The sequence below is a fragment of the Phoenix dactylifera genome, chromosome 11 (assembly GCF_009389715.1).
Source record: "Phoenix dactylifera cultivar Barhee BC4 chromosome 11, palm_55x_up_171113_PBpolish2nd_filt_p, whole genome shotgun sequence".
Classification (NCBI taxonomy): Eukaryota; Viridiplantae; Streptophyta; class Magnoliopsida; order Arecales; family Arecaceae; genus Phoenix; species Phoenix dactylifera.
Window position 1 is genome coordinate 6,514,358 of NC_052402.1, and position 13,160 is coordinate 6,527,517.

The window sequence follows — 13,160 nt, forward strand, 5'->3', positions numbered from 1 at the left end:
TTTTTATTTACTATATGTGGCAAGAGAGAGAAAGTGAAATGTTCGAATCATTATATCACCCTCCAGAATTCTTTAAACGATTGCATACTATATTTATCTTGAAGAATACATGAGCGCATAGGTGTGTTGCAAATATTTTTAGGCCCAATAATGCTCGGATGGCAACTCATGATCCAACCAATACGTGCGTATTATATTAATCTTCATGGGACACCTTAAATCTCTTTCTTTATCAATGACTTATGTTCAACCAATCCACGCATGACACACCAATCCTCATGAGTCGCATCAAACCTCTTGTCCCATATGGCAAGATGAACTTTTCTCGTGACAAAGTGGGTGTCCCCTAGTGTTGATTGTTGTGATGGCCTAGTTCGGTTTGCATATACTCCCTAGATCAGGGATCAAATAGCCTGCCTTTGCGAGACAACACTTCGGCTTTAGGATAGTTTCAAAATTCAAAGAAAAGCATTGCTCAGGTAATACTTTCAGAGATTCATTTGAACTGAATTATGTGATAACCATTTCTTATGCTTTGTTGGATTTCAAATGACCAAAAACCACTCATATGACTCAGCTCGACTCAACTAAGCCTTAATCTCAAACCGGTCAACGTGGGATATATGGTTTCTTTTCCTTCGCTACACTCAGCTCCGGAGTGTACTTTTTAAGAGAGGTTGATATATTAAATTATTAGTATTTCATCTCATATGATTGTCAATTTACTTCCATCCTTCTTTCCTTTTATATAGCAAATTATTTTTTCTTATTAGCGCAAATCATTTAAGTCATCCTTCTCTTATTTTGCCCTGAATTAATCTTAGGATACCTACCAAGTTAAAGAGAAGTTTCTATTAAATACCCATATGATCAGCTATGTTTTGTAGTATGGTTTGTTAGACAAAGTCGAAAAAACGTGCACAAGAGGAATATGGCAAAAATAAAAGTATTAAGATTATAAAAGATTTTAGGGATTAATGTACAAAAAATCTGCACGGGAAAAAATTCTGATTTACTTCAGATCTAGAGAACCCTACAATTTTTCAGAACTGACATGGATCAAGACCAACGCTTGCAAGTTTCGATAAGGTGCAGGGGCTCCATACATATGTTTTAAAGTCTGAATCAGAAATAGTTTGAACAGAAAATCTCAATAGCATTCAAAGGAAAGTAAAGGCTTGATCCCCATCAACAAGCCTCACTGTTTCAATTATTTGATATAAACAGACTGTGATACACATACATCACAATCTAAAAGCCGCAAACACCAGTCCATTACGAACCGTCCATCCTATAACCACACAATGGGCTCTCTGGAAAAAACAAAAAAAAGAAAGGTAACAGAGGAACAATATATGACTTATTTGAAAGATTCACCGGAGATATCTGAAACTATATCACTGCTGTTATTATGGACTTAAGCAACATATAAATTAAGCATCTGTCCAAATCAAACAATGACAGCTATCAACGTCCTCCTGAATCTCAATTGCAAATGAAAAAGAGCAAACTATAGAAATAAAAACAATCCAAATGAAAAAGGCTTAATGAATAGTGCACAAAAAAGAATGGCTGCCACTCATCTATTGGTAACACGTCTCCTAAACTCTATAGACTGTAACTAACAAAGATATGTGTAAATACATAAATATGCTCGAAAGCCAGATAGTTAGAGGCTGAAACTGAAAGCCCTGTAGTTTCTGGAGAAAAACCATGCCAGTACCGGTAGAGTAGCCAGAGCCAACCACATCCATGTACGCATCTTTCTCTTACCCCTGTTACGAAGGGGCAAGGGAACAGGTGATATCTTATTATATTGCTTTGCAGCTACCAATGGCCTTGAGGGCCTTTTTGAAGCAGTTGCTGATTGGTTGTCTGGTTCCCGAGCATTTTCAGGCGGACAACTGTCTGTAGCAGGAGTAGGAGCATGATCTCCGGCACCTCCATTTGTTGTATTCGATGTTGCTGCTGCTTTCTTTTTCTCCTTCTTTAATTTCTTCTGCACAACCATCCACGTTACTTATTTTAGTGACAACGATGTGAGAGCTATCTCAAAAGAGGGATACATTTGAAGATAAAGATACCATGTGAAAATTTTAAATCTCAGCAGCTAAAATCTAGAAAAGGAAATACCTTTTCTCTGAGCTCAAATTCTTTCTGCGCTCGGCATTCAGCACGGGCTTGGGCCTTCTCAGCTTTCCGCCTCTTTCTTTCCTCAGCCTCCTTGGCTTTGGCCTTCTGTTCCAACCGCAACTGTTCCTTCATCTCAGCTTCAGCCTTTTCCTTTCTCAATTCCTCTTCCTTCCTAGCCAACTCTTCCATCTTCCTTGCCTGTTCCTCTTCCTCTTTTGTCCGACTATTCTCTTTTGGAGCAGCTTCTACCTCTTCTCTGTCAGAAACTGGAGCCATGACGGTTTCTTTTGAAGTAGGCTTGGTAGATTTTTTGGATTTAGAAGACTGAATTGTTTGGGCTGTTTGCAAGGGAGGAAATGACTCCTTTTCTTTAGGAGCAGACAGTAAATCCAACTTCTCTGGTTTCGCTTCTGAAGCTATAACCGTTACAGGCGGGTTAGCATTGGATGAGTTTGAAACAGAGCTTGAGCTTTTGTCTACAGTAGCACGTGGTGCAGGTGGCTCCTCATCTGGGCCAAGCGATCTTCCATCCAATGTCTTCAATCTCCTCAATGTGCTGTTCTTGTTTGATTTGACATACTGCATGCGGAATTCATCATTGTTGTTCCACAGCTCCATAATTTTTTCCACCTGTAAGGCGAAGAATATTAGAAACTGCTACATTGCTACTTGCGGATCCGAAGTTAAAATAGGCATTCACCTGTTTGCTGCAATGCAACCAAAGGCCCTTTCTGTCCCCGGAAGATAAATATTTTGCTGCAGCTTCCTGGTCACTCTTGTACATGTAAAAATATTTGCTCTGCACACAGACGCAATAAATCACAATCACTTGACAATAGTAACATGGAAACCGATTGTAGTCCTTTTTATTTTAAATGGTTATTTATCATATAGTATTCCAAGAAAACATGAGGTTGCATTTTCTACTAGAGTAAGTTCTCCTGCAGTTGAAAGCCAAGCCTACACAGATGAAAAAAGTATGCTTTGTTAACAACAGTTAAAGCTTTCACCATATAGGAGAACCAAACTGCACCAAATTCATGACAGCATAAAGAACACAACTGTGACTTCTGGAACTTAAAGCTAAAAATCTCAAATTCAGAACAAGAGAGTTGCTTCGACTGATAGAGATCTAAACAAAATAAAGAAATATGATGACAAACAAGATATAAAGGAAAAAATCAAAAAGAAAAGACAGAAACAAAATACACGGTTGATTTTGAACTGAGATGCGAGCTACAAGCCTATAACAAAATTCAGAGAAAAAAAAAAAAGAAAGTTGAGCTGATAGTGATAAAATTAGAGGAAATATCAAATAAGAAGTTGCAAATGCATTCAGAATTTCATGATTCTCATAATCATCGAACCCAAGCTAGCAGATTGGGTTGCAGTGTTATCAACAGGTAACAAAGGGTATCAAGTCATAAGCATGCAGAAGTTTGCCTACAAACATACACAAGGAGGTGGGCTGGCTGCGCTAATTCAGTCATCTCCATTTGCATTTCTGCGTGCTTCATATGTAACCACACAAAGTTTCTCTTCGGGCTCTGTGTGTGATGTAGCTTGAGGTCAAATGAGGGATACCATAACCAACACCTCTCAATTACATAAGCCACTAAATTTTTTCAGGCCTGGTATGATATGCAATTCAGGTAATCATACTTTATAATTTTTCTTGCCCGCTCAACATACCCTAAGATCATGGACTCATAAAAGTTGCAAGGGAACTAATAGACGAGAAACATTTGCATTAAAACAGCAACTTGCATCTAGATATCAGCAGGACTAAACATGATCATCAAATGTCGAAAGGGGCTTCGGTCATCAAATAGTATTCACCATCTCTAGGAACAATGAGTGGAAAAGGCTATATGGAACCAAAGAGTGTTAGACCACTGACATATAGAGTAAAATTTACTGTAAATTAGAAGGTTCTTGTTCATGGATTTAATTAGACTCAAAAAGTCTATTTTCAAGATAGGCTGTCAAAACAGAAACAGAGTATAAAATGGCCTACCATCCTTAAGCAGATTGATGCAAATAGATGGGCATTAAACAACAGTTAACGATAGATGATAAGCTATCAATTCTAATACTAGCTGGAATGTTGTTATCAATAATACGTAACCTTGTTATTGGCCGTTGGCCTAGGCTAGCTGGTTTTCTTCTGAACACCTACAAAGCTGTTCAACCAATCATGGTCATCTATAAAGCTCGAATGTCAAATTAGAGATGGAATTCATCCAGAAATCTTCCCGATTTGCTCTATCACACTTTGCAATCACAAGGAATAGCATAATTGACGACAAAGGGTATAAGCAATGAACACAGCATTGGTTGAACACAACATTGTGAAAAAAAGTTAAAAATTAACAAATTAAGAATATGAAGATGAAGAAAAATAAAGACAGCATGAGGAAACGAAAAAAAAAAAGGATGGGGTTGCTGGATAGAAAGAAAAAGAAGGGGGGGGGGGGGGGGGGGGGGGGGGGCGTGGCGCGGAGAAAAGGAAAAACAAAGGTGAAAGTCAGCTGCAGGGAATGAGGAATTCAATGCAGAAGTCTACATATCTGTTATATTGCACCCAAAAATTTGACAGTCAATATTTAAAGCAAATAATATAGTTGCTAAGTTGATGTGGATAAGGTTGATTATGCATTTATTGCAGATCGCACATAAGACTATTACATTTCTATCATGTTCATGCTCATTAAATGACAACATGGATTGGATTGCTGCTTAACTGTTTAAATAAGGGTTAGAGCATTTAAATGGGCTGCATGCCAAATCTAGAGTGTTATTGTATACACTCCACTGGATTCGAAAGCTTACCAATTGCAGATGGCACATATGACCATCATATTTCTATCATTTCCATGTTCATTAAATGACGACATAGACCACATTACTGCTTAAGTGTTTAAATGAGTGTTAAAGCATTTACATGGACTCAATGGCCATGATATGCTTAGGCAGTAAATGTAGCCATCTAAGCAATCCTTCTTAATAATGTTTTCATGTGTAAATTTTGTTCAAGCTTGCTAGAGTGTCAGAAAAAATATTAGCTAGATGTCCTCCAACCCTATTTTGCATATTTAGTAACATTTGTTGAGATGCTGAGGAAAGCCATGAGGGAAAAAATGTAAAATATAGGAGATGATTAAGGCCACACATTTTCATGGGAAGATAATCATTTTATAAAGAATAATTTCACTTGGACATTTAGAATGACCCGGATACATGTTCAAGCTCAAGTATAATCAGGGAAAACAAACTCGAATTATAATCAGGACAAAATTCCTTAGATGACTAAGAAATGTTTGCTTCACCAGTTTCTCTTATGTAGAAAAAAGTGAAAGCAAGAGATCCGTGCTCTTGCTTTCAAGTGCCCGATTACTCTTTCTCCAGATCTCCACTCCCGTCCACTTTCTACCATCTCCAAGCATTTATTCCCGGTCTCCAGAAGAGATCCAGCCAGCTTTCTCTCCTCTTCAATTACCAGACCATATCTCCCTCCTTCCTCTAATTCTTCTCCTCCCCTTCTTCATTTTCTCCTTCGCTTCTCCTTTCATTCATGGCTAGTTGCTGTTAGATTTTGGCTCTAACTTAATCCTCTTCTTCTAATCATTCCTTTCCCTTTTTGCCCTTCTCCTCCAATCTTGGCCAGTTGCTGGCAATGCTGGGCTCTAATCCAATCCAAGCCCCAGTAGTCCTGCTTCTCGTTCCCTTTCCTTCTTTCCATGATAGATTGCTAAAACATCTGGGCTTTAACCTCATGCCAACTCTTTATTCTCAAAGAAAAAGGGGGGAAAAGAAAACCCTGATACAAGACCCCACCAAACAAGTTATTTTTGACAGAAACTCAGCAAAGAACAAAAACTCTATTTCGGTTCTCCTTTTTTCAAAAACAGAATAGTGCAGCAATGTCGAATGGATCTAAAATTCCCTCATCTCTATTTCTTAAGGACCAACTCCATAAATTGTCTCTTGGTCCAACTATTTCCTGTTTAAGGTCAAAAACCTTGCCACCAACTAAACAAGCTTCAACATTGTTTCAGAAGTCAGCTTTATAAATTATCTCTTGCAAAAATCCCGCCAGTCATTGCGACGCAAATTCCCTCTCATGCTGTTCATCAGGCACTATAGTCCTCCATTTGTTGGGAAGTAAAAGAAATATTGTAATCTCTTGCTTGGAAGACTTGTGCAGTGCATAACATTGAACAACAATTTCAATCAGTTATACCTATTTTTTCCCTATTGGGGTTAACTCAATATATATTATTTTTATTTCATGGATCATTCTTCCAAACTTTGTCAAAAATCCAACACTAACATCCTTATCCTTGATAATAACAGGAAAAAAAAACTATCCTCAAATCTCTCTTGACTGAAGACTTGTCTACTACTCCAGTGTTCCAATTATGATAGCCTATGCTATTTGTGATATGGTATGCTAATTTACAATTAATATTAGACATTCAAATCTGAAATAAAATTGTTTGTGTTTGTTGCTAGCATCTACTGATTACACATCTGGAACCAAAATTAAGACCCCAATAAACATCATTCATGAGCCTCAAACTTCGTTTTCAAGGTCTCATTAGAGGCAACATTAAAATCATCAGTAATGAAGAATTGACAACAGCTATTCCCATGAGGTTTATTAATAGGATCAATCTCTCACATGGTTCAACCAAGTTCAAATTTATTACCATTCTATTATTGATTTGACTGAAACCTAAGTTTACCAGTATGCCATGCTAGTAAAAAATTAATATAGGATGAAAGATCATGATCTATTTACATATAATATGAACATGATCAAGGGCTTGAGATGCTCAATGTTGCTGCACGTACAGGGAATCCTACTCCATCAAAGATTGATTTGAGGTACAAAGCAAAATAATAGAAATTCATTTTCAGACTAAGTACAAGACCAAATAGGATAATAAGATATAATATAGTTAAGTAGAGTTGATTAGAGAATGATGCACTTCTTAGATCCACCATCTATGACTTTCTTTTGGCTTGAATTTATAGTATTCCCCATCTTAAGGGCTGTTTGGTTGCCTCGTTTCTTACAACAGATAATCATAAAACCTGATATTCTGTAAAGCAGGTTTTTAACAGAAAAAGAAATAGAGGGACACCCATTTTTCAGGCTTAATGATCTGGCCGTTCCTACAAAACCAGATTTGTGGAGAATACCCGAAGCAAGCATTTTCACAAAACCCATCACTTCAGTTTTTGTATAAACCCATTATAGCAAAACTCGGTACCCAAACAACCCCTTAGTATCTCTATTCATCTTACAAAGCAACCCTGAAGTGCTCAATTATACCCATGCAGAGGACTGTTTTATTTGACATCATGCCAGATTTGAAGTTTACATGTTTGCTTTTGGGAAACAAAGATGGAATTCAAAATTGTAAACAGAATGAAGATGAGGATATTATAGGTGTCTCTTATCCAGTCTATCTAGCATGAAAGTCAAGACTCATAATTGAAATCTCCATCATACCCATTAGAATCACAACTAGCATGCCAGAAGTTGGAAAAGGAAAAAAATTAGAACTTCAGTAACAGAGCTAGACCATCTGATCATGCTAGCAATTGTATTCTCTACAATCTCTACAATCAGACAAAGACCATTGAGAATTCTTAAAGTAAGAAGGTAACACACCTTTTTAAATGACTCATCTTTGAGGTTCCTCCAATGTCCATATGCTTTTTGACGAATCTCATCAGCTGTTCTAAATTGTTCTTGTAGATCCTTCAAATGCCGGACTTCATCGTCATAGTCTTTCCATGCCTCTTTTCCCTTTATTTCAGCTTCTGATAAATCAGCTTTAAGGGAATCCAGTTCCTTCTTCAAAGTCTGCAAGCAACCAATTTAAAAACTAAGTACATCAAATATAGTAGGTCATGAGAAAATCACATTTGAAAATAATATATACCTTGAAGCGCTCTTCAATCTGGTCTCTTTGGTCAAATGCCATATCAATCTCTGATTTTGGGCCCATGTTGGAAGATAACTGTTCACGACGTTGTCTCAGTTGCTTAATATTAAGCAGATGTTGTTTTTCTTCTTTCAAACCCATCGTCGAATGCTGAAATTCACGGTCCATTGCTTCTATCTACATACATAAGCAACAAAACAATGAAGAAATTAGAAGATGCAAAAACAATAATTAATGTTTCTGAAGGGGAACAAGACTTTACCTTATTATCAATTTCTTCAATTGAGGTTGCATTCTTTATCTTGTTAAGCATTGACTGGACAGATTCTATTTCTTGTCGCTTAGCATTATATGCAGCCCTTACAGCTTTCTCTTTTCCCTTTGCAGTTTCTAACTTTTCCCGGAAGTCATTACAAGTTGCCTGAAAGAAATGTTACAGTTCAAGCATAAGTGGACAAAAATGAAATAAAAAAATTCAAAAGACTAGTATGCCATCTGTAAGCATTCACTACCTTTTTCTTTTGAACTGAAACTCTAGTAGAATCCCTGCTTCGCGTCTTCTCTTCTAGTTCCAATTTAGCATGCTGTATTTGCGCCCATAGCTCATCATTAGTGAATCTAGGGACTCTAATTATGTAACATGGCTGCCTTTTCACCCCCTGTATATCCACCCTCTCCCCATCAAGAGCTGAGCCACTAGGATCCTCTGGTGGGGCCTGGATCACTTTGACTGCTTCAACTTCCTCGCTAATAGGTTCTTCATCATCATCCTTCCTTGTAGCTTGGTCACCTTCAACAGAGCTGGCCAAATATTCACCACTTTCTGCAGAGTCATTTCTAATCCTGGAGTCTGATTCCATTGCAACAGCATGATTCTCAATTTCCACTTCATTGCAAACTTTACTATCTAACCCTGTATAATTATTTGAACAAACGGCCATGCTTTCTTTACTTTGAACCAGAACATTTTCAACCTCGACCACACTATTAATAGAAGCATTTATTATTTCTGATTCTACATCTGCACCACCAACAGGACCAGATGGTCCAGGCCCATCTGCACTGTGAATGTCTGTTTCAGTTTCTGTGGGGCTGGTTTCACCATTCTCAGCAGATTTAGTGCTGACTTTGACTTCTTTCAGAAATTCCTGGTCGCCACTTGATTCAGCTTCCTTCACCATGCCATCAAGGCGAGAGGTAATGCTGGCTTCATGACTCTCAGCAGATTCACTGCTATCTGCTTTTTGGAAGCTGGTTTCGCATTGGGGTTCAGAAGACGCTGCATTTTCAGCTGAGCATTCATCAGGTGGACCTTCTTCAGCCTCATTTGACAGCCTCGCCTTCTCATGCTCAAGAGGAAGAGATTCGGATGCCGGAGTCTCTGTGACCACACTCTCAGGTTTCTGTTCTTCTCCTACTCTCACTACTGCTTCTGGTTCATCTTGGTCACCGGCAACCTCAGTCACCTCTTTCAACTCTACTTCGGCAGATTGTAATTCTGCTTGGTCCTTTGTCTCTGAAACCAGAGTCATGGGCTCCTGTTTGTCTTCCTTCCGAACAAGTACTTCTGATTGCTCTTGGTCATTCCTCTCCCTCAACACAATCTGGGGCTCCTGTGTCTCCACCACAACAGATAATTTGGCTTCCACTTGATCATGAGTGCTTCTGTTGGCAGTCAAAGCATCCTGCTTGTGCACTTCAACAGATGATGTTAATTTCAATTGGTGCTTGCTCTCTGCAACCACATTCTCCGCCTCTGACTTCGATTCTGCTTGGTGGTCAGTCTCTATACTGGCAGCCATGTACTCCAGCTTTTCTTCTACTTCAAGTGATCCTGATTCCAGTTGGTCTTTGGTCTCTGCACCCACGTCCAATTTACCTTGATGGTCAGTCTCTGTAACCACTGTCTCAGGCTCTTGCCCTTCCTCAACTTTAACAGTAAATTCTGTTCTAATTTGGTCATCAGTCTCAGTCATTGTGGTCTCCGACTTCTCTTGTACTTCAGCAAGATATTCTGGTTCTACCCGGAGCTCGGTCTCTATAGCGACAATCTCCTCCTTCCGTTCTTCTAATTCCAATTCATTGTTGGCCACACCATTATTGTCCTCCAAGACACCCCGGCACATAATTTCCTTCCCCTTGCTCTCCTCCGCCTCCGCCACCGCCACAGTATTTGTCTTGGATTCCATCGTTTCCTCCTCAGCCGAATCACTCACCGCCGTCTCATCTTTCCGATCTTCCACCCCGTTCTCAGAATTCACAACAGAATCAACACCCTCCTTGCGATCACCTCCCTTCTCTCCACTCGCTTCCCGATCTCCGAAGGCCACATCCTCCAACAAGGAACCCACATTCGCCGGCGGGCCACCGCTCTCCTCGGCGTCCACGGGAAACACTTTCTCCCCCGGATCGAGATCCCTCTCGGCCGGATCATCCGAACCCTCGCTCCCACTTCCTCCGCTCTCCTCCCCCTCCCGGCACGCAATGCCGTTATAATCTTCTTTCCGCTTCCGATCTCCCTCCAAGACCGCTCCCAACCCCACCTTCCCCTGGAATTCCACCTTCTGCCCCTCGCATCCACCATTACACTCCTTCGCATCCGCCGTCATTGCTCAGACCCAGACGAAAGAACACCAAAATCACCAAAAAAAAAACCCGAAACACACACAGATCGCGGATAGAAACTGCAGCAAAACGAGTAAAAAAATATCAGATTTTTTTCGAGATCGGAGTATACTTACGGTTCCCGGCCGGGGCCAGCGGCGCCGCCTCCCGCGAAGTCCGGAGACTCCGAATTCGAGATCCGATGGCCGGATCTGGAGCCCCGGTCGCCGGATCGGAAGGCGATCCGATCCGTCCCTCCTCTTATTCCCTTCTCTTCTAGTGATTTATGATTAGGGTTTGGATAGAAAGAGATCGAGATCGAGACGGACAGAGGGAGAGAGAGTGGGGGAGAGACTTTAAGAGCTGGAGCTGTTATTGTTTTGAATGGAATGAATAGTTAAAGAAATTTAATTTTATTCCTTTTCTTTTCAAAAGAGCTATTTTAAATAAAATCAGTTTTTCAGATACGTCGAAATGCCTTTTATGGTAAATAAAGATCAAAAGATTAACAAAGGGGAGGGGCAGCACGCGGTTCTCATTATTTTTTTTGTTGACCATACTTTTTTCGCTTTTTTTCTCGCGAACCAAACGAGCCCAAAGCCTGAAATGTATTGCGGCTGGACCGGGAGACAACTCGGTTTTCCGGGATCCAAACCGAGCGCGTTGAGGAGTACATGTTGCCTTTTGTTATACTCGCTTGTCGGATCTGGTGTCAGCTTCTGGAAGAGGCAGGAATGGCTTGGAGGGTTGCACTTCCTTTGCGATGGCGGTGGGTGTAAAAAAATATATGATATATAAATAAATTTGTCGTATTCTATTAGCTCTTTCACACTACCATAAGGAGATGGTTTGAGGAATTTTTCCCTTGCAAAGGATGTCTTTGACCTTTAAAGGTTTGTTTGGCTATCTTTATAGCATAGTTTTCCATGTCTCGTTGGAAAAATCCAAGCACCGCTGAATGATGAAATCTTGACAGGATGAGCATTTCTAAGTCATCAAACCGGCTCACCGTCTGATATTCACATCGATGAGGTTGGTCATGATCCTCCACAACCTTGATTGTAGGAATTTTCAGCAAATGGAAGCCTTGGTTGCTTTGTTTTCAAAAAGTGCTCTGTTTCATCTCCAATAGAGACCAGTTCAGCTTTGACAAATTATACTTGAGAAGAACAAATGGAGCATGCACAGCCTCTGCCTAAGCAAACTCAAAAAGTTTTACCTTTCACCTACTCCATCTCCTTCCAATTTCGAAAATCCTTTTCATGATTAAACTTAGGTAGCCGACCTTTTTTTTTCCTGATATATCGACAACTCACACTAGTCGAGCATGAGTGCAACCAATAAAATCAAAAAAGAGAAGTTGACGGAGAGGGAAGAAATAGACTCATGACTCTCTTAGAGCATCTCTTCAGAATGATGTGCAGCATATGAGGCTATCCGGTCTGCCACACAGAAGGAGCCAAACTCTCTCACGAGTCTGCGTATGTCCTCAAGAACCGGGTGCCGGTCATCACAGTTGTGCTGGCCTCAAGTTTCCTTTTCATCATCCAAGTTGATTGCGGAGTCACAAGTTTGGCATCTAAAACTAACAAGGGGTTGATGTTTGGAATTATAAAAGAAAAACTATAACATTTCTATCTAGATAAATGCATGAAAAGTCATCCCACACAAGACCAACAGAAGACAGCAACATCTCCAATTAATATAACTGCCTAATGATCCATAAAAATTTCATTGTAAATCATCAAATTTGAGAAAAAAAATCTGAAAATTCAGAATATAGTTCTATTATCTGAGAACAGAGAGAATAATTCTAGTAATAGTCTTTCCATGATGAAACTGTAAGTAAAATCTTTTACACTAACTTGGAAAATATTGCGACAATAATCATAATGAACCTTCTTTAGAAGCGGCCTTGCATTTGGAAACAACCCTCCCAAGATGATCATGGTTTCGTCAGACTTATGCAAGAAATTATTTGCATATTACTGAAAATGTGTCAGAGAATTCTGGTCATGACTAATAGGATGAAATTAGAGGCTTTCTATCTTTTAAAACTTGACCTCATTAAAATTACTAGGCCATCCAAATTTTGATGGCAACAAGCATGTTGAAATGTCTGCAGATAACAAATCACTATTCAGTACAAGAGCCCTACAATGACTTGGAACTTCTGGTGTCCCTTAAAGCATGAGCTTCTAGAAATGTGATGATTGCTATGCCTTTCAAGAAAAGTTCAGGTTGCCAGTGATATATAAAAGGGAGGCCTCCTCTTATCAGCATGTAAAGCAGATTAAGTTGGCCTTAACTGTTATTGCCGGCCAATTCTAAACCAAACTTCGCTATAAACTAAGTAGGCAATCAGTCATTAACAAGAAGAAATATCTTGTTCAATCCTCACCATAGGCAGAGAAGGCAAGTCATTTGTCTCTCTGCGTCGGCAACTGGCGAGCCTGCTGCAGC

The 13,160-nt window shown here is 39.6% G+C and overlaps 1 protein-coding gene across 1 annotated transcript; it reads right to left on the reverse strand.

The window, feature by feature from the left end:
- Window positions 1–1,383: 1,383 nt before the first annotated feature.
- LOC103713872 (cingulin) lies at window positions 1,384–11,073 on the reverse strand. The gene is made up of 7 exons (XM_008800920.4): window positions 8,606–11,073; window positions 8,356–8,514; window positions 8,091–8,270; window positions 7,817–8,011; window positions 2,834–2,932; window positions 2,134–2,763; window positions 1,384–1,999 (listed from the first exon to the last, which is right to left on the reverse strand). The coding sequence occupies exons 1-7, from the start codon at window positions 10,700–10,702 to the stop codon at window positions 1,670–1,672; spliced, it is 3,690 nt and encodes a 1,229-aa protein (XP_008799142.2). The 5' UTR covers window positions 10,703–11,073; the 3' UTR covers window positions 1,384–1,669.
- Window positions 11,074–13,160: the final 2,087 nt, after the last annotated feature.

What these genes read in the sequence shown, in the direction of transcription:
- LOC103713872 (XM_008800920.4), bottom strand. Translation starts at nt 10,702, where the DNA reads ATGACGGCGGATGCGAAGGAGTGTAATGGTGGATGCGAGGGGCAGAAG. An exon ending in AAGATGAGTCATTTAAAAAG is followed by an intron (nt 2,933 to 7,816) that starts GTGTGTTACCTT and finishes GTCTGTGTGCAG; the next exon opens with AGCAAATATTTTTACATGTA. An exon ending in GGTTGCATTGCAGCAAACAG is followed by an intron (nt 2,764 to 2,833) that starts GTGAATGCCTAT and finishes TTCGCCTTACAG; the next exon opens with GTGGAAAAAATTATGGAGCT.